The sequence below is a fragment of the Gopherus evgoodei genome, chromosome 11, assembly GCF_007399415.2.
Source record: "Gopherus evgoodei ecotype Sinaloan lineage chromosome 11, rGopEvg1_v1.p, whole genome shotgun sequence".
In the NCBI taxonomy this organism is placed as follows: Eukaryota; Metazoa; Chordata; order Testudines; family Testudinidae; genus Gopherus; species Gopherus evgoodei.
The window spans coordinates 17,888,540-17,916,362 of NC_044332.1; the positions used below are offsets into that span (position 1 = coordinate 17,888,540).

General features: G+C 41.3%; 1 protein-coding gene across 4 annotated transcripts in view; it reads right to left on the reverse strand.

The window, feature by feature from the left end:
• ADAM23 (ADAM metallopeptidase domain 23) overlaps positions 1-27,823 on the reverse strand; it is a 202,705-nt gene that overhangs the window by 124,528 nt on the left and 50,354 nt on the right. For all 4 annotated transcript variants that reach the window (XM_030579907.1, XM_030579908.1, XM_030579906.1 and 1 more), the window contains exons 4-9: positions 12,740-12,803; positions 8,447-8,529; positions 6,928-6,991; positions 2,765-2,837; positions 1,939-2,018; positions 793-858 (exon numbers count right to left, since the gene is read on the reverse strand). In XM_030579907.1, coding sequence (XP_030435767.1) covers positions 793-858; positions 1,939-2,018; positions 2,765-2,837; positions 6,928-6,991; positions 8,447-8,529; positions 12,740-12,803 — 430 coding nt within the window. The remainder of the gene's footprint in view (positions 1-792; positions 859-1,938; positions 2,019-2,764; positions 2,838-6,927; positions 6,992-8,446; positions 8,530-12,739; positions 12,804-27,823) is intronic.

Genomic DNA, 27,823 nt, shown 5'->3' on the forward strand with positions numbered 1-27,823 from the left:
AAATCAGAGCAGAGTTCTTTGTAAATGTAATACATCTTGCTTAATCCAATGGCAAGATTTATTGTTTATTTCACTACCCTGCCTATTTATAAGCATGGATTTACCAGGAAGAAGAAAAAAAGAAAAAAAAGACAGACAGAGACAGAGACAGAGAGCTTCACATGCATATCTTACTGCCCAAATATCAAAGCTTTTTACTCTAAATTGTGTCCTACCAGTCTCAGCCTGTTTCTTTAATCCTTAAAAGATGGAATATAATTTTTCAATTCTAACAGTACTGCCACTTAACAGTTAAATATATGTTAACATACATCTTAAGTATACGCACACATATACACACACACACACAATACATATTAAAACACTAATATAAATAATATATATTAATTTGGTAATGTTTGTAAAGTACTTTAAGTATTTAAAGTGCTGTCTAAAATGCTAGATATTATTAACTACTATGGGCCACATCGTGTCTTTCAGCTTAGTCCCAGCAAAGGGTAGCCCCGGGGGTACAGTACCTCAGACATACTCCTCAGAAGCATGTCACCCTATTCCTGTCTTGCTCTGTGGGGAGAAGTAAATTTCTACACCCCTTAAAAGGATGTAATTTATTTTCCCCATTGCACATAGCTACTGTATCTTGCTACTAAGGAGGGGTATAGACCCTCTCTCCACACCCAAAAATCTGTGCCAGAGAGTGAGGTACTCAGATACAGAAACTTAAACAGACAGATATGGACCACCTTCTGAATCAGATTACAAGGAAGATTGCCACTGAATCTATATCCTTACCATTTTATGGTCATTGACAATCATGAGCTCCAGATATTTCATCTCTTCAAATATACCACGAGATGCCTGTTGGATTTAAAAATATATTGTGAGAAATGAGAGTGTGATGGTAATTTTTAAAAATAACTCTGCAGCTGGCCTAGGTATCTAGTAGCAGTAGGAGAGCCAAGTTTGTATCTCTCACTGGCTTCAATGGAACTGCTCACATAAATGTTACTCGAAGTGAATAAGTTTGCCAGAATTGAGAAAGCTCTTCAACTAGTGTAAATTGGCATCACTTCATTAACTTCAATGGAATTACATGAATTTACATCAGCTGAGGATCTGGACCATTTCATTTAGAATAAATTCAGATCCAAACCTCTTTGTCCAATGTTTACAGAAAAGGCTATTGTTTCCATAGAACTTAGTGTTTAAAAGACCCAGAAAACAACATATCCCTTGTTCCATTGCCATATTTACTAGATCTAGGAAAAAAGTGATTCTTTTTAAAATAGGTAGGGTTTGAAACCCCACACATTGTGCTGTATGATCCAGGAGAAAGCTGATCTCGTATAGACAAATGGGTACAAATTAATATTAATGAAACCTAAAATAAGCCACGAGCACATGTATGTAGACAAAATGAAGTCCAAACTGATGTATCTAAACTAGTTATAATGTGTATTGTGTCTACAGATGTGAGAACGGTCTATTTTTTTTTCCTAATAAACCCAATTTTGGATCACACATTTCTTACTTTTGGCTTTGGCCATGCCAATTCATGAGCCATGTAACCATAGGAAATGGCATCTATATAGTAGTCAGACTTCATCCACAGTTGTACTCTGTCCACATTAATATCAGACCTTAATGATCATTGAAATTTTAATTACACTTTCACTATCAAATTTCATTTCAAACTGTATATGGTATTGCAGTCACTATATAAACTATATCTATTTTATGATGTAGATTCAGGTTCAAATATAATGGCATCACTTGGTGGAAAACAGTACTGTATTGTAAAAATATGAAAGAGATATTTTAAACTTTGTTTCAAACATCCAAAGGATTTTGTTTGCTAAGAACCAGTGCTCACTTATAATTAAAGAATTTGGAAGTTTATGCAGCACTGCAGAGGTCTAAACGTAGTGTCATACTTACACTCACAGCCCTCTTTCTTCTCCTTTTCCTGAGCCACTGTAACTCAGACAGGAAGGACCACTCAGAACTAGATTCGGTCTCTGAAGAAAATAAAATTAACAGAACTTAAATAATTTAGTATTTATGCAGGAGAACATGCAGTTTAAATCCTTGTAAAAATGGAAACTCTTTACAGTGAGATTAATTAATATATCTTTATATCTAAATTAAAGATGGAAAATTTCAAAAGTTAAAAAGTTTAGTGAAATCCTAAGAACATTCGATAAAACATTTTAGAAATCACTGTGATGTGGACACTTATCCAGTGGGAAATGGACTAAGAATAGCTATTTCACAAATATTTAAAGGTGAATTGCAAAGCATTCTTTAAAATTCATAACTTTTAAGGATCCCATATCAATAACAAAGTATGTGAATAGATTTATAATTACAATTAAATATGCACTAAAAAGGGACATAAAGAGGCTAAGACCTGATCATACAGTTTTGCTTTTTCTCTTTCATGTGTTGATGACAATCACTAGCATCCAAAAAAATAGCAGCTGATTAAAGTATTAGTGATGAAACCAACAGCTATTCTCTGTCAGAAGAACCTAAACACAGGTCTTGATAGGTGAAAACATTTCAGTTCAATTTTACCATTTCTGAAATTCAATGTGATGATAATAAATTTGGCATACAGAAGTCAACTTGATAATGGTCTTTTTTCTTATTCTTCAAAAAATTCAGCAGTTTAAAATAGATGCCATTAACCTGAACCTCAAACTATTTACATTACAACTAAAATTATTTTTGTTACTGAAAACATAATGTAACCAAAACATACCAACATTCTTCATTTGCTTTGAGGTTTGTGTTCCTAAAGTCCTCTGAATGATGTGTGGCCTGCCTGTGCTTTTCTAAAAAAAAGAATGGATAAAAACATTTTCAATTCATTAGCAATGCCAAATGAAAAGAAAGATGCACTTATTACAGTAGATTGACATCTTATTTGTTCTTTTCCCTGAAAGGAAATAGCAATATTCACTGACATAAATATAATATCATTAAATTGGTGCTAAGTATACTTTACCAGGATAACTTCTAAACATTAGATTCTTAGAATATTAATCCAAACATGAAAGCCTCCACGATTCAGTATGATGTACTCTTCAATTGTAGAAGGCCTTATTTGGAGAACTCTCTCACAGAGCAGGTTACAAGCTCCTGATTAACAATGTTGTATCTTTCTCCAGGGCCAGAAAAGGTGAGACAAGTTTCTCATTAGGATTGGTGGTCAGGCTTCTTGCCTCTTTATTTCTAATCCTGCCTCATCTACTGACTGGCTGTGTGGTGAATCACTTGGATGCTCTGCCTCAGTTTCCTAATCTAAAACACGGACAATATTTATTTATCACCTACATTACAAAAGGTGTCACAAGGATTAATTCATTGATTATAAATATCTTTGAGATCCTCAGAGAGAAGACATTAATAGAGTCTGAAGTATTATCTCAAGAATTCAAATTCTACTCTCTGCATACATACATGTACCTAGATACAGTCTTACTGCACCTGCTCAAAAATAAAGGTATGCCTATTATAAATCACAAAGACAAGCTACTTAACTGTATTGAAACTCAACAGAAAGAACAGTAAGATTTCTGTCTCTTTCAACATAATTAAGGCACAGTGCTGTAAATCTATATATAGGACAAAAAAGAATAAATATATTGAAGTTTTCTCCTTTTAAAATGATATATTTCAAAGTATCACAGTTTGACATGTGCCCCATGGATCTCTGTCTTCTGTCCCTTGTTATTCCATCACCTGATCTTGTCAAATAATGCTTTTGAAAAGACAGAATGCTATTTTTGTGTAATTCCTGAGAGATTTGTGTAAAACATGGAAGTAAAATATTCAAAAATTCAAACTGCACATGTACAGTAAATACAACTAGTTTAACATACTGCCTTCTGTTCCTAAGGTATCTGAAAGAACTTAACCAATCAAACAACGAGAGCAATGCTTGCAATCAAATAACTGGTGTGGACATCTCTCTCAGGTATTATGCACAAAGCAGGAGATCAGATGCCTAACTTGCACTGACTTTCAAGTTGGGTGCCTCACTGCCATTTACGGCTCTGAAAATCTCCCTATAGACATTTTATTTTGGTCAATAGAAGAAAGTAGTTTTATTGAGAACAATACTCTTGCCCAAAACTATCCTCTATGCTCTTTAAAACTTCCACCTGCACACACAGAGGTGGCAGCGGAGATATCATTTTAAAATCTTCCATAAATTACAGTGATTGTACAAAGTCTAAAAATAACCCTAATTATTTCTTTCCACTGCCTCAAGCTCTGTACTGCAGTGTCAGCATGAAGTGTGAAATTCTATTGTCCTAGGAGAATAATCTCCCAATTGTCTGTCTCCTAATTAAGAAGGGGTTACCAGATCCCCACAATGGCGAACATATGGTCAGTTTTCAACCAATAGCCAGTGTCATATACAGGTTACATTTAAGTACAGTATGTAGCTTTGTAACAAGGAGCCTTGCTCCAGCTGCCACACTGAATGGTTCCTAAATTATTTTCCAATGGACTATCTGTGACATTGCACTCCATAGGATTTTATGAAATATGCTAATGAGCGTGACTATAATGTAACTGGAATATGCTTCATGCAAAAGGTCTCTTGTAAGGTATCATTACAAATATTATAATCTATATTGGAGTGCAGTCATCCTATTTGTATAAATGTATCATTCTTGTATCTGAAACTAGAAATATGAAATATAACTCTGATGTCCTGTTGTAATTATGCAGAGTGTGGGCCATTAATGGTGGTTTGGAATCTCAATGGCTCCCATCAACTAGGACAATTGGTTGTAAATGGTTCTATTTACTTGCAAGCCTTCCTGTGAGTCAGGCCAGGAAGAATGAAGGCTTGGGGTCTCACAGGACATGTGACCATGACACCTGGTACTGGAATCCATTTTAAACCTGGGGCTTTTCCATTCAGACAGAGAGGTGGGGACCCAGAGAGACAAAAGATTCCAGTCTTGTGCCAAAGCTATATAATAGGGTGGAACAGAGCAAAGGAGGCTGCAGTCATGAGATATCCTGTAGCTACCACCGAGCTGGAACAAGGACTGTACCAGGGGAAAGCATTGGACCCAGACTAGGAAGGAGTCCAGTCTACGAAAGAAACTTATTGAAACATCTCTGAGGGTGAGATTTTATCTGTAATCAGTTTCTTAATGCAGTGATCTCCAAAGTGGGGTGTGCAAGAGGATCCTTTGGGGTGCATGGCAGGAGGAGCGCTGCCGAAGCAGAGCCACTTTTTTTTTTTCTCTCTCCCTTCAGCAGTTTGGCCGGGAGTCCAGGTGGCTTTTTTTTTCTTCCCCCTCCCTTGGCAGTTTGGCCGGGAGTCCGAGCAGTTTGTTTGTTTTGCTTTGACAGTTCGGCCAGGAGTTGGGGGTGCGTGCTCAAAAAATTTTTACTGATGGGGTGCATGATCAAAAAAGTTTGGAGACCACTGTCTTAATGTATTAGGCATGTTTTTGTTTTATTTTGCTTACTTTGTTCTGTCTGTTATTACTTGGAACCATTTAAATTCTACTTGTTATACTTAATAAAATCACTTTTGCTTATTATTGAACCCAGAGTTAGTGACTAATATCTGGGGGAGCAAACAGCTGTGCACATCTCTCTATCAGTGTTATAGAGGACGGACAACTTAGGAGTTTACCCTGTATAAGCTTTATACAGAATAAAACAGATTTATTTGGGGTTTGGATCCCATTGGGAGCTGGGTGTCTGGGTGCTGGAGACAGGAACACTTAAACTGTTTTCAATTAATTCTGCAGCTTTTTGGGGACGTGGTTCAGACCTGAGTCTGTGTTTGCAGCAGGCTAACATGTCTGGCTCAACAAGACAGGGTACTGAAGTCCTAAGCTCGCAGGGAAAATGGGCTCAGCAGTAGTGTCAGCACATCAGGTGCCCGTCCCAAGGGGGTTTCTGTGACCCAACTCGTCACACTATCATTCTAACTAGGATTAACATTACTTGAAGCATCTCTGGGCTGGAAGTCACAACAGATCATTCAAAAGATATTCAAAGAGTGTATTACCCTATACAGTATTCTCTGAATGTATTACTTATCATACAAAGACTAACGATCTTGCAGTTCCTTTGTGGGACTCTGTTGTCATGTTCACTGTTACCAAGAGAGGTTTTAAAAGAAACCAGTTAGAATTACATCACTTTGTGTAATTTATCATGCCCTGATAAGGTGCCAGGCAAGATACAAAGCCTGAAAATCCTCATCTTGATGTCTCTTAGATACCCAAAACCCCAGGATGTCTCTTGGAAATCAAATGCAAGTGCAGAAGTATCCCACGGGAGAAACATTCCTGGTCTATTGTGCTGAAATTTGTAAACTAGCCTTTGAAGTATAGTCAGCTCTGTTTACATCAATACCTTCAGGAGCAACCGTACAAACATACTATACTTGGAGAGCCACAAGTTAAGTAGAACAGGTTCACAGTGTGAATAAGATATTTGGGTAAATATATTCTTGATCCAATTTATTCATCTATTTGTATCAATGTCATTACATACAGGCACTACAATCTTCTGTGATAACTACCCAGCTGTGACACTCTGTATAGAGTGCCTGACCTCAGCTCCAAAACATAGGTTTTCAACCAAGTCAATGAAAGGATCAACTACACTAGCTCAGACAGTAGAGAAAATTGGTAAACACTTTTATAGACCACAAATCATTCACCATAGGAATAAGCCCTTAGACGCCACTAACATGAATGGCCTATTCCCAAATCTAAAGTGAATTTAAGATTAGAAAATTCAAGTTAAAACATGGAATTAAAAATAAATCTTTAATAATTCAGATTTGCAAGTTACTTGTGAGAAACATACTGACATTTATTTAGGCATCCCTGTAACAAACAAAACCAAAAAAATTACAAAGCAGTATAAACTTACTGCACTGTGGGTCAAATCCATTGGTTCTATGAAGTACACATAGGTGCTGTCTTCAAACATGCCACTGGAACATTAGAAAGAAAAAGGAAGAGATTTAGGAGCAATATAAGTACTAAGGAATAATTTTAATCCAACAAATGGTTTCTGGTCAAATAAATCCAATTGTACTATTTAAAACTAGTGTACAAGCCTTCATAAAAAATTTCAGTGGTAACTGGCAAAATGTAGTAGTGATGCACATCTGCAAAATCAATTTTGTGCTAGACAGGATCCTTGGTAATGGAATACTTGACAACAATGGAAAGAGTCAAGATCTGATCTTGGTCATTCCTAAAACACCAATTAATATGCAGAAGACAACAAACGCAGCTGAATTATATACACATAATCAACAAAGAGCTGCTGGCCATATACTATCTTACATTATTTACTTACATCAAAAATAATAATCAAAAGACTGATTTTTCAAAATTATAATTCCTGGTATGACTGTAGTGGAATCACAGTAAAGCAGGGTTTCTCAAACTTCATTGCACCGCAACCCTTTTATGACAAGAAAAAATAACTGCATGACCCCAGAAGGGAGGACCAAAGCCCAAGCCCCATGGCCTCAGGCAGGGGGCCCAAGCCCAAGCCCCACCACCTCGGGTAGGGGGACCAAAGTTTGAGGGCTTCAGCCCCACTACCCAGGAATGAAGCCCCTGGGCTTTGGCTTCAGCTCTGGATGTTAGGGCTCTGACTTTGGCTTCGGTCCTGGGCCCAACAAGTCCAACGCCAGCCCTAGCAACCCCATTAAAACAGGGTTACGACCCACTTTGGAGTCCCAACCCACAGTTTGAGAACTGTTCTAGTAATGTGAAGAGCTGAAGTCTGATTTTTGTTCATATTTCTGATCTCTTATTTATTCAAATCAGCCACCTTGATTAATTTATTTCTAGGTATTTATAATCTGCAAGGGTTTCGCTAGACAGCACCAAAAATTTCTAGGATCCCTGGTGCTTAAAAAATGAATGAACAGCAGTGGTTAAAGCCAGGTATACAGAAGGCAGGCTCTGTATTGTACAAGCTTCCTCACTTTGTCTTGCCAATGCACTTCACTCCTGACACAGAACATTTCTACTATTCCAGTCCTGAATCTGTCTTGAGGAAGAAACCAAAGAACTAAAGGGAAAAGAAAAAAAAAACCAAAACATACAGAGAAGCCATCAACCAAAAGCTAAAATCCATAGACAGGACAAAGGATATAAGCAGTTTAAAAAACTGCAATGCCAATGAGAAACTCCTTAGCTGAGCATGGTCAGGAAGGGGTTCACAGAGAATACTTTAGAGGAGTCATTGAGGTACTAGCCACTATTCTTGAAACAAGACTGGTCTGCCTGTACCTCAGAATGCCAAAAATCTTGGAAAGCTTGGAGAATTTCAGTCTGTCTCATGCCAAGAGATGAGACCCAAGGACAGGAATCCAAGAGTAGCAAGCAGTTAATATAGTCTCTTTGGAGGAATGAAGATTTGCACTCACTTAAGTCCATTACATGTTGAAAGGGCAGCTTTGGAGTTCTGGACACCTCTAATGTTTCCATGATAGTAACAGTGCTCTCCACCCTAAAAATGTTAAAGAAAAAAATATATACATTAAATTATCATTTAATTCTAACTGAAAAATGGATCTTACACACCAAGTGAAGAAATTTCAAGGAAAGAGTCTGTTATGTGAACGATCACTGAGTCTCCTCATCACTAATAAGGGGTAAAATATACTGTGTCTAGAAAAAAGTACATTACTTATTTATATATGGCTTCCAGCCATAGCAAAGGTTGGTCTTTCCTTACTTAAACTCACAATGCCATTAATTATTTTGTTTCCTTAAAGAGCAATTTCCTTTTCAAAAATTATTCTTTAGATGTGGTATTATGGGGGTCCATATTTATGATTTCTCAGTGATAGCCAGATCAAAACTGTTGAAATTACAAGTACTTTAAAAAATAAATAAATAAATAAACAAACAAACACTAACCCACATAAGCTCTGCCTGGAATCTGAAAGTCAAATTTAAGGTTGTCTTGCTAAAAAGTCTTCAAGAATGAAACTGTATATAATGGGAACTTTAATTAAACAATATGGTTGTTGATGCATGACTACGGAAGAAAATCCAGATCAAAAACTCAGAACTTTATTGTTTCTACTATGCAAACTGAGGTAAACACGAATAAAAACTTGATTTTGTCACATTAAAAGATGTGATTGTAAAACAAACAAGGAGCAGATCATTTGACTAAGATGATGATATTTGTACATATCAGTAGACAATACTGAGACAAAACCGAGACCTTAAATAAAATATATTAGTAAAGATCCACAAGTATGTTGGGCACTTCATAGACAGATATGAACGCAAAGTCCATGTCTCAGAGAACTTACAGAGTAAATAGTTAACCTTCACACATGAGGGGAAGCAAGACAAGAAAGGACTATATGAGCTTCATCCACGACAAAATTGTTCCTTCAGCTCTGCCATAATCATGGTGAAACAGCACTATTTCTTCAATTTCATTGATGAACATGTGCACAGTCTCAATCACCTATTTTGCCACCATCTACTTCCTCTCACATACACAGAACTTTTTTCCCCATCAGAAAATTTCTGAAAAATTTTTTTTAGCACTTCCTGACCAGCTCCAGTTAGGATACAGTTTTAACTACACTAATGCATACTACTAGTTCCATAGGAGCACTGCCTCATTCCATGCACAGAATGGTGCTCTGGAAATGAGGCACTTTTACTGTCACTGTTCGAAGACTGGTCCCAGGCCTCATCCATGGCAATACCGTATAAAATGTGTGGACAGATTGTGCTTTCCCCGTTGGGTGCCCAGTGATGGGAAGGATGTAAGAAGTTTCTTCGCAAATTTGCAGGGTCTGAATAAAGGCAAGATAAAATTGAGTAATCTTAGCTGGAAATTAAGACCTTTTATTATTTGATAATATCAAAAAGTATGGGGACAAAAAGAAACCCCACTGAGAAGCAGAATGACATAATAAGCAAGAGGGAAATACGGGAGCCAGCAACAGAGATAGAAATATATGACAGAAATATTGTCAAAATATTCTTTGATGTTAAAAAACGCAGTCTCAGGAACAATATATAAATGATCTTCTTCCTTGTCCCAAATTCTTTCTATTCAATTTCTGTATGCTGTGAAAGTAGAGCAGCACTGTGGTATTAATAAATACTTAATTTTGACCGTAAGTAGTCAAGTCTTTGAAAAGAAAAATTAAAACCTTTAGAGTAGTCTATGGATTCCATACTTTAGGCAACTGCAAAAATACCAACAAATTACTAGAACAAAATCTATATCCCTTATCTATAGTCTGATAGGTTTAAAATCTAATTCTATCATTATTGAATAGCAAAATTACTAATCCCTAAATTACAGTGAGCCACGAGTCATTTTTTGATGGGACTGCTAAAGGCTTAAGAGACTGTTCACTGTGAATAACGGTGGCAGAATTTCATTTCATGTGAATAGTTCAATTCAGTAAACAAGTACAGTGCACTTGATTTTTATTATTAGAAGACAGGCAGCAAGAGCAAACCTAGAAACCATTCAGGCCTTATACACTTACACTGAAAACATGATTCTCAATTTAAATTTTTAAAGAGAGTGAACATGTATGAGAAAGTGCTGAAGAATTTAGAAGCTTTCAATGCCAGATCCTCAGCTAGTGCATGTCAATGTAGTTCCACTAAAGGCAATGGATTCATGCTGATTTACAACAGTTAAGGAACTGACCTTTAATATATGTCAACAACAATCCTAGCTAAAATCAAGCTGAAAAAAAAAGTGCTTGCAATAGTTTGGTTGAGAAAAGTGTAAATACAGTGCAATCACACTGCTTCTTCCAATTGTTCTAACTTACCATGTACCCTAAGGAATCACCAGGCATGTAATACTTATTAGTGAACTGTAAACATCAGCAGCAATTTCATTTTGTATCTTGTTTATTTTGTTAAATGTTCTGTTCAGAATCTGGAACAAGTATTGCACAACCTTTACTGTGCACAATTAAGTTCATGTATTCTAACAAATTTAAGTAAATAACCATTGTTACATGACAGTTACCCATATATGCATTATGCACTGGCCTGTATTCTGGAGTTTATGGAACTCGGCGTATTTAAACAGTTCTTCCTAAGAGCTAAATTGTGATTATTTTACTCACACAAGTAGTTCCAAGAAATTTAATAGGATTACTCATGGGAGTGAGGAGATCACAATTTGATCCTGGTTACTTTCACCCCTATAATAAAGCTATATGCTGTAGTTCTAGAAAGAGATGTTTTCATCAAGATATCACTTCTCTATATTCAACAAGAAATAAACAGTTTGCCATTCGTCAAATATATCTAAATAAGACTGAGCAGATTAAAAAATCCCTAAGAAATATATTTTCTTTATTTTTGTTAATTATGCCTCTTGTGGACCATGTGACCTCAAGAGCCCTATTGGTGTTTCTAAGTCAATCAACTCAGAAAATATCCTTCAGAAAGTTTGGATCTAATTACTGCAGCATGCAAAGATGGCCCATTTGCTGAGTCTAAAGTTCTAATATAAACCTCCAGTTAGACTCATGATTCAGCAACCGCAGTGCTCATTGCTGGTGCTGCAGCTGACAGTTGCTTGAGTCTGTGTAAAAGCCAGAAGGGATTGTTTTCTTGCTTCCTTTAGCATTTTTGCCTGCTCTCTTGAGTAATGTCTTAACAAAACTAAGCCATTCCCTTGATATGCTGCATGAAATTATTTTTTCCAAGGAGCAGAGTATAAACTGATACGTTAGCATAAAAGCTACTATATTTGAACTCTAATTAAGATCCTCAATGAGGAGGTCAGATTAAGCAAATGGACATACAGCAACTGGACAAATAGCAACCATATAAAGGGTGAAATTCACCCTGGTTGTGAGGGCGTAAAAGTAAGATTTACATGTTCTGCTGTCCTTCTGGCCCTTTGAACAGAGGCAAGTTTCCTGAAAAGTGACTTGCAACTTCTACTATACTCTGGCATTTATGACAATTTTAGAAGTCTAAGAGCTCAGCTAACTTAAAGACATTCTTGCCTTAACATTTATTTTATATCCTGTAATATAGTAATCATCCCTTGTGCTATCTAAATCAAACAAAAACATACCTCTTTTTGTTCCCCTGTCTCCTCAAAAGACTAGGTCATGCAATCCTCTCTCTCTCCGGGGTGAAATTTATCTCTGTCCAAAGCCTATGCACTGCTTAAATCTACTTTAGCTCTAATTTGAGGACTTAAGTGGTGCATAGGCTTTCTGCTGACATTCTGAAGAGGGGTGAATTTCACCCAGTATGTATTTTTCTGATTCATGGTTTTATAAAATCTCTTGCAAAGAAAAGCCATTGCAAGTGTGTTTACTGACTTCCTATCACACCTTAGCCTTGCACTTTATGTGAAGTGTTATGTTTATGCAAAGTAAATGTTTAATGAAGATTTTAGTGATTGTGACCTATAATGTGGGAGCAACTGAAAAAATTATACTTTATGAATTGTAGCTTTCATCTTTGGCATTTTCATTTGCAGCTAATTGCCCACACTTTTTACAATTTTTCTCCTGTCATCTGCTAAAGAATCTTCATCAGATAGACAAGATCACAATTCCTTGATATATGTGGTAAATGCCTTTTGGTATTTGATAAATATTGTAAACAACACAGGAAGTTTGTGTTTTACTGCATTATCATTGTATGGGGGGAGGGGAGAATAAGTCTCTGTTATTTAATACATATAGTACCTTAGAAAATTGTGGTTTTCCGTCTTCATAGTGAATCTCCACATAATCAGAGGATAACAAATCACTGTAAAAAAAAAAAAAAAGATTGTGTATGGTATTTCTTAAAGACAGAAAATGTAGATGTAATCACTGTAATTTTATCATTTTAGCTGAAATTCTTGAATCTTTTTCTTTCTAACCTAGTAAATTAAAAGAATCAAGAAAGCTGTCTCCAGAAAATGGCTTGCTGCTGCATTTTGAGGCAAGAAAGACTTTAGACTAAGGGGAATTTGACTCACTGGCTGAATTTCTATTATGTTAGTCTTACATTAGTATGATTTCATTTGTTTTTAATGTATACAATAATTAAAATGAATATTAATTGACTCTATGAGTTTTGTTTCCACTGAGTCTAACTGACCAACGTATGGTTAGTTTAATTATTGTTTTCAAATAAAAGTTTTACATATATTATTCATATCAAAGTAATACACAGACACAGTGCCTGTCCGAAGAGCTTAAAGTCTATAGTGAGAAAAAACATATTACAGATTATCTATTAACATTAATCACCCCTCTTCCTATCTATTATATTAGTTCTTTATTCAACCTTCATCTACAAACTCAAACTATTTTAGTAACTCTTAACATTTCTTTTCAACGCCTCTAATATCCTGTCAGGACTCAATTCAACTCAACCTCACCCTTTATCCTTCCCAAACTTCCTTGCCTGAAAACTCCTCCTCCCTCTGCAAAAGTCCCCATTCTGTCAAAGAGATGAGGAAAAAAAAATAAAACACAGCCCTAATACTAGAGGGGATCGTGGGTATAATGGAAACATGCTGGGTACTCCGATAGCTGAAGACTCAGCACTTGGGTGCCAGAGGGCTGGCTCCGCTCATGGAAAGAGGGGCTTCTGCTTCACGTAGTGTTTGGGGGAGTGGGAGCGGCATTCGTCCTGGTGTTCCCAGACTGCCCTGCTGCCACTGCCCAGCAGATAAGCAGGGAACCATAAATGGGTCCGGTCTCTACATATCTGGGACCGCTTCAATGCCCCAACCACAATGAGTTAGAGCTCAATCCAACAAGACTTTGGGCACTTTGGCCCTGATAAAGTAAAGCACTTAAACATATGTTTATAGAACTTCTCCCATGCTCAGTTATGCAAATTATGCGAGACAGTGCATCATATTGATGGACAGCATCCTAATCATCGTGCACTGTCTCCCAGTGCTAGCACCTCCCCAATGCCTGGCACATGTTCCCGCCTCACTGTGCCAGCCAACACTAACAAACAGCCTAGATAGTATCTGAGCTGTACTTAGTAGTGCTGGAGGCTCATCAATATGCACTGCAACCTTTTCAAATCACTATGGAGAGGATAAACATAACTGTCTCTAGCGGTTTGGGTCTGATTGTACTATTTTACAGGATGACCATATTGGAAGGATCACTCTACCCCAACACCGCAGCCAAAAATTCTTTTTCTTCTTGGATGTACCCTTGTTCAGTTTCTACCAAAACTCTACTAGCGTATGCAATCAGCAGCTTCTGCAACATAGCTACCCTCAGTCCCTTCTTGGATGTATCACACTGTAGTGTCATTTGTTCTCCAAACTGGCAGTCTTTTAAATTAGGGCATCTGTAATAAGTTTTTGCTTTCTTTCAAATGCTTGCTGTTATGGCACTGACCAGTCTCATTCCACATTCTGCCTTGAACATTGATCTATGGGCTCTGTCACTGCTGCCAAATGAGGACAGAATTTAGATAGGAAGTTTAATTACTACTCTCAGTTACGTCAGGGTGAGGCAGGTACTTGATCCAAATATAGAGGAAGACCAAAAGGTACCCCTTACTCCACCTGCCTCTCCTAAGCACAGCTCACTGGAATGCAGAATCTGTTCATCATCTAGGCCTACTGGCCAGAGCACTCTCTTTGCACAATATACATATGCAAAGGCTTGTACATTCAGTTTGTAGTGTCTCAAAAACATAATAAATGAGGCCCAAACTGCAACTTTGCAGATTTTCTATACCAAATAACGTGTACATTGCAGATGTTTTGGATCTGGGCAACATGAAGGGAAGACACATTCTTGGCAAGTATGAAAGGACCTTGAGTATTAAGCCAGGGAGTATTCTCTTTTCATCATGTAATACAAAGAGTACTGTTCTTCATAGTGCTGATGACTATGAAGCAGATTTTGTTACAAAGAAAAGCATGGATCTATTGAATTCTAGGGCTCAAGAGGAACAGCAGTATATGCCTGAATCACATGATTCAGGCCCCATCCAAGAAAGATCAAGACATGATTCCTAATCCTGAAAGATTCATCCTCCTTTAGTGCCATGAATAGAATGTAAATGCTTTATGTTCTACAGTAGAACCTCAGAGTTACAAACAACAGAGTTACGAACTGACCAGTCAACCATACACCTCATTTGGAACTGGAAGTATGCAATTAGGCAGCAGCAGAGACAAAAAGAAACAAAAAAATCAACCAAATACAGTATACAGTTAAACAAACTACTAAAAAAAGGGGGGGGCAGCATTTTTCTTCTGCATAGTAAAGTTTCAAAACTATATTAAGTCAATGTTCAGTTGTAAACATTTCAAAGAACAACCATAACATTTTGTTCAGAGCTACGAACATTTCAGAGTTATGAACAACCACCATTCCTGAGGTGGTCGTTAACTCTGAAGTTCTACTGTACTCTGAAAGGCCAGAAAGGCTGTCCTCAATGCTAAGAAATGTATGTGTTTCCTGTCTGAGCTGGACCAGGTTCCCTCAGCTATAAGGTGTTCCTGATCATATCCATTTTGGTGATTTTTTATTTGGCATAAGCAACAGAGAGTCCTGTGGCACCTTTAAGACTAACAGATAAGGTGCCACAGGACTCTGCTGCTTTTTACAGATCCAGACTAACACGGCTATCCCTCTGATACTTTATTTGGAATAGTGAATTCTGACTTTATAGTCAGACTGGATTTCTAGAACTACCATTTAATGGACTATCACACTGTTGGGAACCCAAACCCTCCCATTCATTACATCTGGAGAGTGATTCTAGACCTGGAGCATAAACCTCATCAGTTTCCTCATATGTAAACTGATCTCAGGAAGTAATCCTGTGCACACGACTATGAGACTTACCATTTGGAAAGCCAGTCTAAGGGGAAGTGCTCCTGAAGCTTTGGTTGATTCAAGTGTGAATCTTGCTGATTGTCTTGTCTGTGTCATGATCCACAGGCCTTGAACCCAAGTCCGCAAGGTTCACAGGAGCCGCCATGCTCCAACCCACCACTTGGCCTGACTACTGCTTACCCAGGATTCAGAGGGCCAGACCCAGTTTGAGGCTCTGCTCCGGAGGTCTTATTGGCAGAGTCCCAGAGCAGCAGATTGGCCCATTGGTCCTACTTACACCAGCAGCAGAAACAGGAAACTGTCTGAACAACTAGGATCCACCCTGCTCTGAACTGTGTGCCTTGTACTTCTTGCTCCTGCTTTGGCAGCTTGACTTCCTGGCATCCTGACCTGGCTTGATCCCTGGCATCTGACTTGTAGCTCTGATCTCCAGTTTGTCTCCTGCCTCTGGCCCTCTGGTATCCTGACCTGGCCTGACTGTGTTTACTAACTTGTGGTTCTGATCTCAAGTCTGTCTCCTGCTTCTGATCTGCCAGTAACCTGACTCAACTGACTCTCGTCTCATGATGATTGTGGACCCTGGTCTGGCCACTAGGTCTGGCTGCCCATGACTCTGCCATAACAGGTTATTTGGACAATAACTCTAAAAGACCAAGCCCTGTGCAAGAAGGATGGTCCCAGCTGCACTGCCACAGTCACCAGAAGCAATGGATCACTCGAATGGGCCCTCCACCTCCAGGCAGAAAATCAATCACTGCAGGCCCAAGCTGCACAGCTGATGGGGCAAACCAGCAGCAGCAGGAGTAAGTGAAGCAGCTTATTGCTGAGAATGCTGTGCTGCAAGTACCACCTGCAGTGCCATGCCCTGAGCAGGAGCCTGAGAAACCCTTGCCTGAAAGGTTCAATGGGAACTGCTGGTGGTTGTCAGGCTTCATGAACCAATGCCACATTCTGTTCCTGATTTATACCTCTGACCAGTTCAAGGTGACCTTAGTAATCAGCCTACTGACAGGAGACTGAGTCTGCTGGAAGGCGATAGCCCAGCCCAGTGCTGCCATAGCCCAGCCCAGTGCTTTCTTCAGTTGATATCAACCGTCTTTGGTGACCCACCCTAAAGTGACTCCATCAGGAACCAGGCACAATGGCCTCCTATGTGGCACAATTCTGCAGCTTCACAGAGGATACAGAGTGGAACGAAAGCAGTGCAGTAGTGGGGCTTGCAGGAAGAAATCAAAGATGAACTGGCCTTTGTAGAGATGCCTACAGGCCTAGATACTCTTGTGGACCATGCCATCTGCATAGACAAGCAGCTGCAAGCACGAAGAGTGGAGAAAAGAGGTTTCCCTGCAGTCCCTCTACTTGTGTACTGCAACCTCACCTTCTGCATCACCTACTGAACCTATACAAGACAATCTGACTCATCAGCGGCTCACTCCTGAAGAAAAAGAATGGCACTCTACCTGTGCTTCTACTGTGGCAAACCTGGCCATGTCATCTCAGCCTGCTGAGTAAGCACACCAAGGAGCTTGGGGAAACAAGCTGGTCCAGATACAGTGGGGAGAACCGACTTGATCCTTGAAGGAAGAGAATTTCCCTGTACCCTAGTCCTCACTAAGACACACACTGAGCCCCACCTAGGGGCCTCCCATTTGCTGATCCCAAAGGACCCCCAGCAGATCTCCCTCCAACAGGCCCTCATCAGTTCAGGAGCAGCAGAAAAATTTATGAGTGCCACTACAGCTCAGGCCCTACAGATTCCCCTGTGACACAAGGCCACGCTAGACGTGATTTAAACTATTGATGGCTCCCCACTGTCCTCAGGTCCAGTTGCAGTGAAGTCTTTTCCCCTAGAGACCAGTATTCAGGGACACAGAGAAATAACTCAATTTGGCATGATCGATTCCCTCCATTTTCCCCTGATCCTTGGCATCTCCTGGCTAACCCTTCACGATCCCCTCATTTGTTGTTGTGATAAATGAAGGGGAGTAGCTCCCTTTTATGGATACCCAGCCAGACAGTTAGCTACAAAATCCCTATTAGTAGCTGTTCTCTATGTGCTTTATCTGTAAAGGGTTAAAAAAGCCCATAGGTAAAAGGAAGGGAGTGGGCACCTGACCAAACAAACCAATGGGAGGGCTAGAACTTTTTAAAATTGGGGAAAACCTTTCCCTTTGTCTGTCTGTCTGTCTGTCTGTTCTCTGGAGAGAGGAGGCACAGAGCAGCAATGCTGTAAGAAGCTATAAACCAGGTATGAAAAATCATCAAATCATACCTAGGAATTACTTATCTGAAACCTCAGACATGTAAATAGATCAGGGAATGTCTAGGAAGACACGATCAGGTTTCTCTCTTATTTCTTTATGGCTTGTGGACTCCTCTGTGCTAACCCCCAAATGCTTTTGTTTTGCTTGTAATCATTAAGCTGGACCTCAAGAAAACCAGTCTTGAGGCTTAATTATTATATTTGCTCTTTTAAAATCTAGCAATAGCCTAAGTTCCAAATGTATATATTTTTTTGTTTTTAATAAAATTTACTTTTTTTAAGAACAGGACTGGGTTTGTGTGTCATAAGAGTTATGTGCATATGTTGTTTAATTAGCTGGTGGCAACAGCTGATTACTCCTTTGTTTTCTTTCTCAGCTCTTCCCTGGAGGAGGAGTGAAAGGGCTTGAGGGTACCCCACAGGGAGGAATTCCCAAGTGTGCCTTCCTGGGTCCAAAGGGGGTTGTTTGTTTTTTAAACTCGGATGGTGGCAGCATCTACCCATCCTAGGTCAGAGAGAAGCTGTAACCTTGGGAGTTTAATACAAGCCTGCAGTGGCCAGTATAATTTTTAGAATCCTTCCAGGTCCCCACCTTCTGCACTCGCAGTGCCAGAGTGGGGAATCAGCCTTGACATGGTGTCAAGAACAAAAGGTCACTTTCCCAACAGAATTCTACTGACATCATGGTCAGGGTTCTGTGAGTGCAGCACCCAGGCTCAAGAGGGATCAAGTAGGCTTAGTCACTTGCCCCCTCAACTTCCACAACTATGCTGACATCTTTGAAAAGAAGAATGCAGAAAGCCTCACCTCACACTGAGACTATGATTGCCCCATAGAACTCCAACCAGAGGTGAAGATGGGGTTTAGGTAGAAATATGCAAAGTCAGAGCCTAAACTGGCAGTGTTGCGAGAATACCTCCAAGAGAACCTGGTGTGACGGGTTAGATCACAGAAACCACCTGGGAGCTGCCACCTGATGTGCCAAGACTACTTCTGCCCCTGCTTTCCCTGCCAGCTCGGGACCTCAGCACCCTGTCTTGCTGAGCCAGACACTCCCGACTGCTCCAACACAGACCCAGGGTCTGAATTACTTGCCCCAAAGCTGCAGGCTTCACTGAAAGCAGCTTACAGAAGCATTCTTATCTTTAACACTCAGATGCCCAACTCCCAATAGGGTCTAAACCCAAATAAATCCGTTTTACCCTGTATAAAGTTTATACAGAGTAAACTCAAATTGTTTGCCCTCTATAATACCAGTAGAGAGATATGCACAGCTGTTTGCCCCTGCCCCCCCTACCCAGGTATTAACATGTACTCTGAGTTAATTAATAAGTAAAAAGTGATTTTATTAAATACAGAAAGTAGGATTTAAGTGGTTCCAAGTAGTAACAGACAGAACAAAGTGAGTTACCAAGCAAAATAAAATAAAACATGCAAATCTAGGCCTAATACAGTAATACAATTGAGTACAGATAATAGCTCACCCTGAAAGATCTTTTCAATAAATTTCTTTCACAGACTGGATGCCTTCCTAGTCTGGGCACAATCCTTTCCCCTGGTACAGCCCTTGTTCCAGCTCAGGTGGTAGCTAGGGGATTTCTCATGATGGCTCTCACTTTGTTCTGTTCCACCCACTTATATATCTTTGGCATAAGGCAGCAATCCTTTGTCCCTCTCTGGGTTCCCACCCCTTCCTTCTTACTGGAAAGACACCAGGTTAAAGATGGATTCCAGTTCAAGTGACGTGATCATGTCACTGTAAGACTTCATTACTCACTTGCCAGCACACACGTATACAGGAAGACTTACAGGTAAAAGAGAGCAATCTGCAGTCAATTGTCCTGGTTAATGGGAGTCATCAAGATTCCAAACCACCATTAATGGCCCACACTTTACATAATTACAATAGGCTCTCAGAGTTACATTTCATATTTTTAGTTTCAGATACAAGAGCGGTACATTTATACAAATAGATTATAAGCTTTGTAATGATACCTTACAACAGACCTTTTGCATGAAGCATATTCCAGTTACATTAGCATATTTTCATAAAATCATATAGAGTGCAAGGTCGCACCTGCCCCCAGGCGCTCATCCACAGGTCAACCTCACCAGCCAGTGCCTCAGTCCTTTTCGTACAAAACAAGTACAGCAGCCTCCGCTTCTGTTGAAACAGTTACCCACTACCTGCAATCCCTGAGTTGTTAGACAGCATGTAGGCCACTCATACAGTCACTAACCTGGATCTCCGGGGAGCTTAGTTTCATCCATATCCAAGAGGGCGAAGAATGGAAGACTGCCTTTTACACCTAATACAGACACTTTGAATATTTAGTCAAGCTATTCAGTTGACTAATGCGCCAGCAACATTTCAGCACTTTATTAACAATGTGCTCTAGACCTACTGGACCAATTTGTATTGGAATACTTGGATGATACATTGAGCTTCTCAGACTATCTGGACCAACACACCACACACGTCCACACAGTCCTGGAGAGACAATGACAACATGGTCTCTATGCTAAACTCAAAAAAGTGTGCATTCAATCAGACCTTGACTGAGGCCTGGTCTACGCTACGCGTTTATACCGATTTTAGCAGCGTTAAACCAATTTAACGCTGCACCCGTCCACACAACAAGGCCCTTTATAGCGATATAAAGGGCTCTTTAAACCGGTTTCTGTACTCCTCCCCGACGAAAGGAGTAGCACTGAAATCGGTATTACCATATCGGATTAGGGTTAATGTGGCCGCAAATCAACGGTATCGGCCTCCGGGCGGTATCCCACAGTGCACCACTGTGACTGCTCTGGAAAGCAATCTGAACTCGGATGCGCAGGCCAGGTAGACAGGAAAAGCCCTGCGAACTTTTGAATTGCATTTCCTGTTTGCCCAGCATGGAGCTCTGATCAGCATGGGTGGCCATGCAGTCCCAAATCCAAAATGAGCTTCAGCATGGACCGTACGGGAGACACTGGATCTGATCGCTGTATGGGGAGACAAATCTGTTCTATCAGAGCTCCGTTACAAAAGACAAAATGCCAAAGCATTTGAAAAAAATCTCCAGGCTATGATACAGAGTCCACAGCACAGTGCTGTGTGACAAGCGTAACAGAAAGCCGAAGAATCAAATGGATGCTCATGGAGGAAGAGAGGGGGGACTGAGGACTCCAGCTATCCCACAGTCCCCGCACTCTCCAAAAATCATTTGCATTCTTGGCTGAGCTCCCAATGCCTATAGGGTCAAACACATTGTCCGGGGTGGTTCAGGGTATATCTCGTCAATTTACTCCCCCTTCCCCCCCCCCATGAAAGAAAAGGGAAAAAAATAGTTTCTTGACTTTTTTCAATGTCACCGTATGTCTACTGCATGCTGCTGATAGACACCGTGCTGTGGCACTGAACAATAGCATCCTCTCCCCTCCTTTCCCCGGTGGCAGACGGTATAGTGCAGTAGGACTGGTAGCCAGCCTTGTCATCATCCCGTGAGTGCTCCTGGCTGGCCTCAGGTGAGGTTGGCCGGGGGTGCCTGGGTAAAAATAGGAATGACTCCCGGTCATTCCCAGCAGATGGTACAGAACGGCTGGTAACCATCCTCATCATAGCAACGGGGGCTGTGCTCTCTGGTACACTGGTTCTCTAGTACACTTGCCCCATATTCTAGGCAGGACTGACTCTATTTTTAGATACAACATAAAGGAGGGAATGACCCCCCCATTTTTGTCTTTGCGCCCCCGGCCGACCTCAGTGAAGGTCAGCCAGGTGCACTCATGACAGCAGCAGACTGTACAGAACGACTGATAACCGTCATCTCATTGTCAATTTACAATGGCATGGCAGACGGTGCAATAGGGATGGTAACCATCTCTGCTACCTTGCAAAGGCAAATGAATGCTGCTCTGTAGCACTGCAGTACCGTGTCTGTCGACAGCATCCAGTACACATACGGTGACAGTGACAAAGACAAAAGGCAAAACGGGCTCCATGGTTGCCATGCTATAGCATCTGCCAGGGCAATCCAGGGAAAAAGGGCACAAAATGATTGTCTGCCATTGCTTTCACGGAGGAAGGAATGAGTGACAACATTTACCCAGCAAGGAATCCTGTGGCACCTTATAGACTAACAGATGTTTTGGAGCATGAGCTTTCGTGGGTGAATACCCACTTCATCAGATGCATGTAGTGGAAATTTCCAGGGGCAGGTATATATATGCAGAGAACCTCATTATCTCTAGCGTTGCTCCAAAACGTCTGTTAGTCTATAAGGTGCCACAGGATTCCTTGCTACTTCTACAGATCCAGACTAACACAGCTACCCCTCTGATACTTAACATTTACCCAGAATCACCCGCGACACTGTTTTTGCACCATTATGCACTGGGATCTCAACCCAGAATTCCAATGGGCAGGGGAGACTGCGGGAACTATGGGATAGCTACGGGATAGCTACCCACAGTGCAAGGCTCCAGAAATCGACACTAGCCTCGGTACATGGACACACACCACCGAATTATTGTGCTTTGTGTGGCCGCGTGCACTTGACTTTATACAATCTGTTTTACAAAACCGGTTTACGTAAAATCGGTATAATCCTGTAGTGTAGACATACCCTGAGTTCCTGGGTTTCATCCTGTCCCCGGAAGTAATCAAGCTGGATCTGCGCAAACTCCAGGCTGTCCACGACTAGGCAGCCCCCTGCAATGCGCGTGGCCTACAACATTTTCTAGGCTTTGCAAACGTTTACTGAAGGTTTATCTCAAATTTTTCAAAACAAGCCTAGCCCCTCACTATCCTACTCTGGAAGAATGCCCAGTTCTACTGGTCGCCCAAGGCACAGTACGCATTGGAACAGATAATGCTTGCCTTCACCATGTGCCTTGATTCAGTAACGGCCCACCCACACACAACAACAGTTTTCATCGTGGAAGATGATGTCTCTAGCATAGCAGTTGCGGCAGTCCTCTCCCAGAGGCATGGACACAAGCAAATGCTGCATCCCATCACCTACTACTCCAGAAAGTTTACTACTTCTGAGCGAAGCTATGAGCTCTTGGACAAAGAGCTCTTGACAATTAAGACTGCTTTTGAAAACTGGTGACACTTCTTGAAAGGGGCCTATCATTCAGTCCAAGTATTTACTGATCACAAAAATCTGGAGTATCTGCAGGGTCAATGTCCTAAACCAGTGACAGTTCCAGTGGGTCCTATTCTTCTCCTAGTTCAACTTTAACTTGACCTACCACCCTGGAACTAGAAATGGTATGGCTAACACCTTTCCCTGAAGGTATGGGTCTGACCCACAAGGCCCGAGTCCAGAACCAGCCCACATTCTCAAGTTGCATAATTTCCTCAACATGACCCACCACCAAGATTTGCTCATGCTCTGCCTTTGTCTCTGGAACTCCACCCAGCAAGATGGCCATTACAGACTTAGAACCACATAACACTTGGGAGGGAGAAATCACATTCATAAGAGACCACATCGATGTCATCGTCCGTCCCCACCCCCCCGACTTGCAAGAATGGCAGTCTTCAACTGGGCCTGGCAGGACACTTTGGGAAATAAAAAAATCCAAAGATTAATGTCCCAGTACTTCTAGTGGCCTCATATGTGCCCCACAATAGAGACTGTTGTCGCTTCCTGCCAGGTGTGTGCTCACACCAAGATCCCATTCCAGAAACCCCGAAGAAACACTTTCACGATCATGGAAGGCCATTTCCTTTGACTTTCTCATGAAACTATCAAAATCCTGTGATTTCATGACCATCCTGATAGTAGTGGATTGCTTTTCGAAAGTCGCTCACTTCATTCCCTTGCATGGGATTCCCCTCCACTGGGAAAACTACCCAGCTCTGGATAAACACAGCAGTCTATCTTCATTGCCTCCTGGATCATTTCATCTCTAGGGCCCTACCAAATTCACAGCCGTGAAAAAACACATCATGAACAATGAAATCTGGTCTCCCTCATGAAATCTGGCTATTGTAGGAGGGTCGCAGTATTGATACCCTTACTTCTGAAGGCAGCACAGAGTTGCGCAGCTGGAGAGCAGTGGTTTCTGTCTAGGAACACAGCTCTAAAGGCAGTGCCACCAGCAGCAGCAGAGCAGAAGCGCGGGTGGCATGGTATTGGGGGGGGGTCTTCACTTTTGTGGAGGCATGGCTGGCCTCATGAGTGAGCAACTGCCCAAGGAGCTGTGGTCAGGGGGGTGCTGTGGTAATGCCTCCCTGCACAGCCAGCCCAAAGCTCCTTTAGCCCCCAAGTGCTGAGCCTGGAGCTGGGGATGGAATGGGCTGGGGCACCTCAGCTGGGGGCTCCTACTGTGCCCTGGGCTCTAGCTGCTAGGGCCACTGAGGTCAGGGAGGGACAGGACTTTCTTGTCCCCTACACAGGCCACTCCTGGGGCCAGGTTAGACCCACCTCTGGGAACCTCCTCCAGCTGCAGGAAGTTCCACGGCTGCTGGCTGGGAGCCCAACTCTGAAGGCAGCCTCACTACCAGCAGAAGCGCAGAAGTAAGGATGGCAATACCGTGACAGCCTCAAATTGCCTTGCGATACACTTACCCCCACAATCTCCCTTCGTGTCAGGACCCCCACAGTTATAACACAGTGAAATTTCAGATTTAAATATATGAAAACATGAAATGTAAATTTTTTAAAATCCTATGACTGTGAAATTTACCAAAGTGAACCATGAATTTGGTAGGGCCCTAGTCAACTCTGATTGGGGTCTCTAGTTCACTACCTGCTTCTGGCACAAGGCTTTGTGCCTATTAATTGTCTACATGCACCTGTCCTCTGCCTTCCACCCTCAGTTGAATGGCCAAATGGAATGAATCATAGAATATCAGGGTTGGAAGGGACCTCAGGAGGTCATCTAGTCCAACCCCCTGCTCAAAGCAGGATTAATCCCCAGACAGATTTTTGCCCCAGATCCCTAAATGGCCCCCTGAAAGACTGAACTCACAACCCTGGATTTAGCAGGTCAGTGCTCAAACCAATCAACCAGATGCCAGAGCAATACCTATAAGGCTACACTAACCATCACCAGGATGACTGGTCTACAGTATTATCACATGCCAAGTTCCCATATAATAATGCAGACCACGCATCCACTGGCCACAGCCCCTTCTTTGTCGACTATAGGTACTGCCTTTAATTTCATCCATCTCCTTCCCTAATCCGTCAGCCTTCGACCTATACAACACATCCAAGAAGAGGTGAAAGGACACCTTGAGAAGGCAAAGGAGGACTACAAAAAGCATGCAGACAATGATAGGCAACAAGGCCCTGCCTAGTCTGTAGGACAAAAGGTATGGCTTTCTACAGAATACCTCTGTACAGACAGACCCTCTTGGAAACTAGATCACCAGTTCCTTGGCCCTCACCAGATTCGGCAACAAATCAACCCGATCACCTTCAAACTCTAGCTCCCTTAATCCCTTACAGTCCACCCCATATTCCATGTCTCACTCCTAAAACCCAAACTGAGAACACATTGTTCCAGAGAGCTCAATCACTACCTCCACAAGGTCAGGAAGAATACACTGTCCATGAAGTTCTTGATTCCAAGGTCAAGCAGGGTAAATTGTGCTACCTGATCAACTGGGAAGGTTATGGCGCAGAGGAATGCACCTGCAAGCCAGCTGAGAATAGTCATGCTCCCATCCTCATCCATATGAGCACCCTGAGAAACCTAGGCCCAGAGGGTGACCCTAGGAGACGGGTGCTGTCATGAGTCATGGGGCCTTGAATCCAGGCCCACAGAAGCAGCTATGTTCCAACCCTCCACTTGGTGGCCTGCTGACTACTGCTTATCCAAGGACCCATGAAGTCCGGCCTCATTTTGAAGATCCATCCCTGAGGTCCTATTAGCGGAATCCTAGAGCAGCTGATTGGCCCACTGACCTTACATAAGCCAGCAGCAGGAACAAGAAGCTGACCAAGCCACTGGGATCCACCCTGCTCCTGCTCCCCTGGCTTGACTTCCTGGCATCCTAATCTGGCTTGATTTCTGGCATCTGGTCTCCAGTTTGTCTCCTGCTTCTAACCCCCTTGTATCCTGACCCAGCCTGACTCTCAACCCCTGTTTCATGACTGTGGACTTTGTCTCTGACCACAACCCAGCTATAACACTCTGTTGGAGAAACTCCAGCCTGGGATGTACAGTATATATTTTAACATTTTAATGTGCAATTTTTTGGACCAGATTTAAACAATTCTTTACATTTACAATGAATCCAAGTTCCTGAAGGCTGACTAGCGCCCATTAAGTCACTGACTGAGGGCTAATAAGCATGTGATAATCTCCATGAACCAAGTTCAGAAGCTGACTATGGCACTGCATTATCAACAAGTGCAGGATAGTGTCTGCCAAGTCTCCTAAGGACGCTACAGCTTGTGTGGAGTTCAGGAGTATTTATCTTGTGCTTTGATTTTCTGATGAAGGTTTGAATGGCTGTAAGTCAAGAATGGCTTAGGCTCTTCCTATTTTCTTCTGCACATTGAAAATTATGGAGCAAAGCCTTGAGAATTTATTTTTTTGGAAAGTAGTTCTAGGCCCCTATGCTAAGAAAACAAGCTATGTTTTGAAGAATCATCTGATGTTTTTTACAGACTGGTGGAAGTAAGAGACTAGATGAAGGTGCTGGGTTTGGCTTCAGGTAGCAACCATGCGTTATGTCCAAGATCTGCTCGTCTGATATGGACATTTGGCATTTAGGTGAGAATTGTAAGAGGTATCTCATGAGTCTAGATCTGAGCAGAGCCTCCATCTCAGTAGATGTTATACCGATGACTTAACAAATATTGGAGTTGTTAGGTTTCTTTTGGCTTTCTCCAGGGTTACATGAAATAGTCTGATCCTAGTAAACTCTGAGGAACATAACATTTGCATGCAATGATTTGTAGGTTGTAATGATTTTAGTCGCTAACATTCTACAAATTTAAGAGCAGCAGCATCATTTGTGTTCAGATGAGTCACTCCAAGGAGTCAGTGAAAGGTGGCCGCCCAGTTAATGCACTATCATCCTGCCACTGAAAGTACCCTCAGGCTGTGGACATGTTCTGGCTTTTCAACTAGTAAAAAGCTCCACAAGGAGACAAAGGCATCTTTCTGGAGTGAATGCAAAAATCCATCTCTTTCCAAAATAGGTTCTCTTTATCCAAAAGCACATCACTGAATTTCTGCTGAACCTCCACATTTAGGATTGATTATCACACCCATGTATATCTTTCAGAATCAAGTCTCATGATACTACAATTAGAGTCATCTACAGTGCATTCTCCAGTCATTTCCACTTCCCCACTGCTTAACTTTTGAGTTCATTACATTTCTTCATGTGCAATTATCCATCTTCCACAGCTCAAACTGTTACCTGCCCACAGAAGATAGATCCCAAAGGAAGCTGACAACCAGCAGATTGGTAGATCCAAAATCCAAGGTCATTGCAGCATCTGAGTCACAGATAGTGTTGGCTCCAGCCATTGTTACCTTCATGACCAGATTTTCAAAAGGAGACTGAGAGGAATAGTCATTGGTTCTCTAAGTAGAATATATTTTATATCAATTGTCTTAGCAATAGCCAGGGTAGTATGCAAGTGCTGTCTACGCTCCCTCATCAATTACTCCAGAGGAGGGTGAACAGGCACTGCTGCTCTACTTTCAGGGGAATCTCATTCCAAGTACCTTCA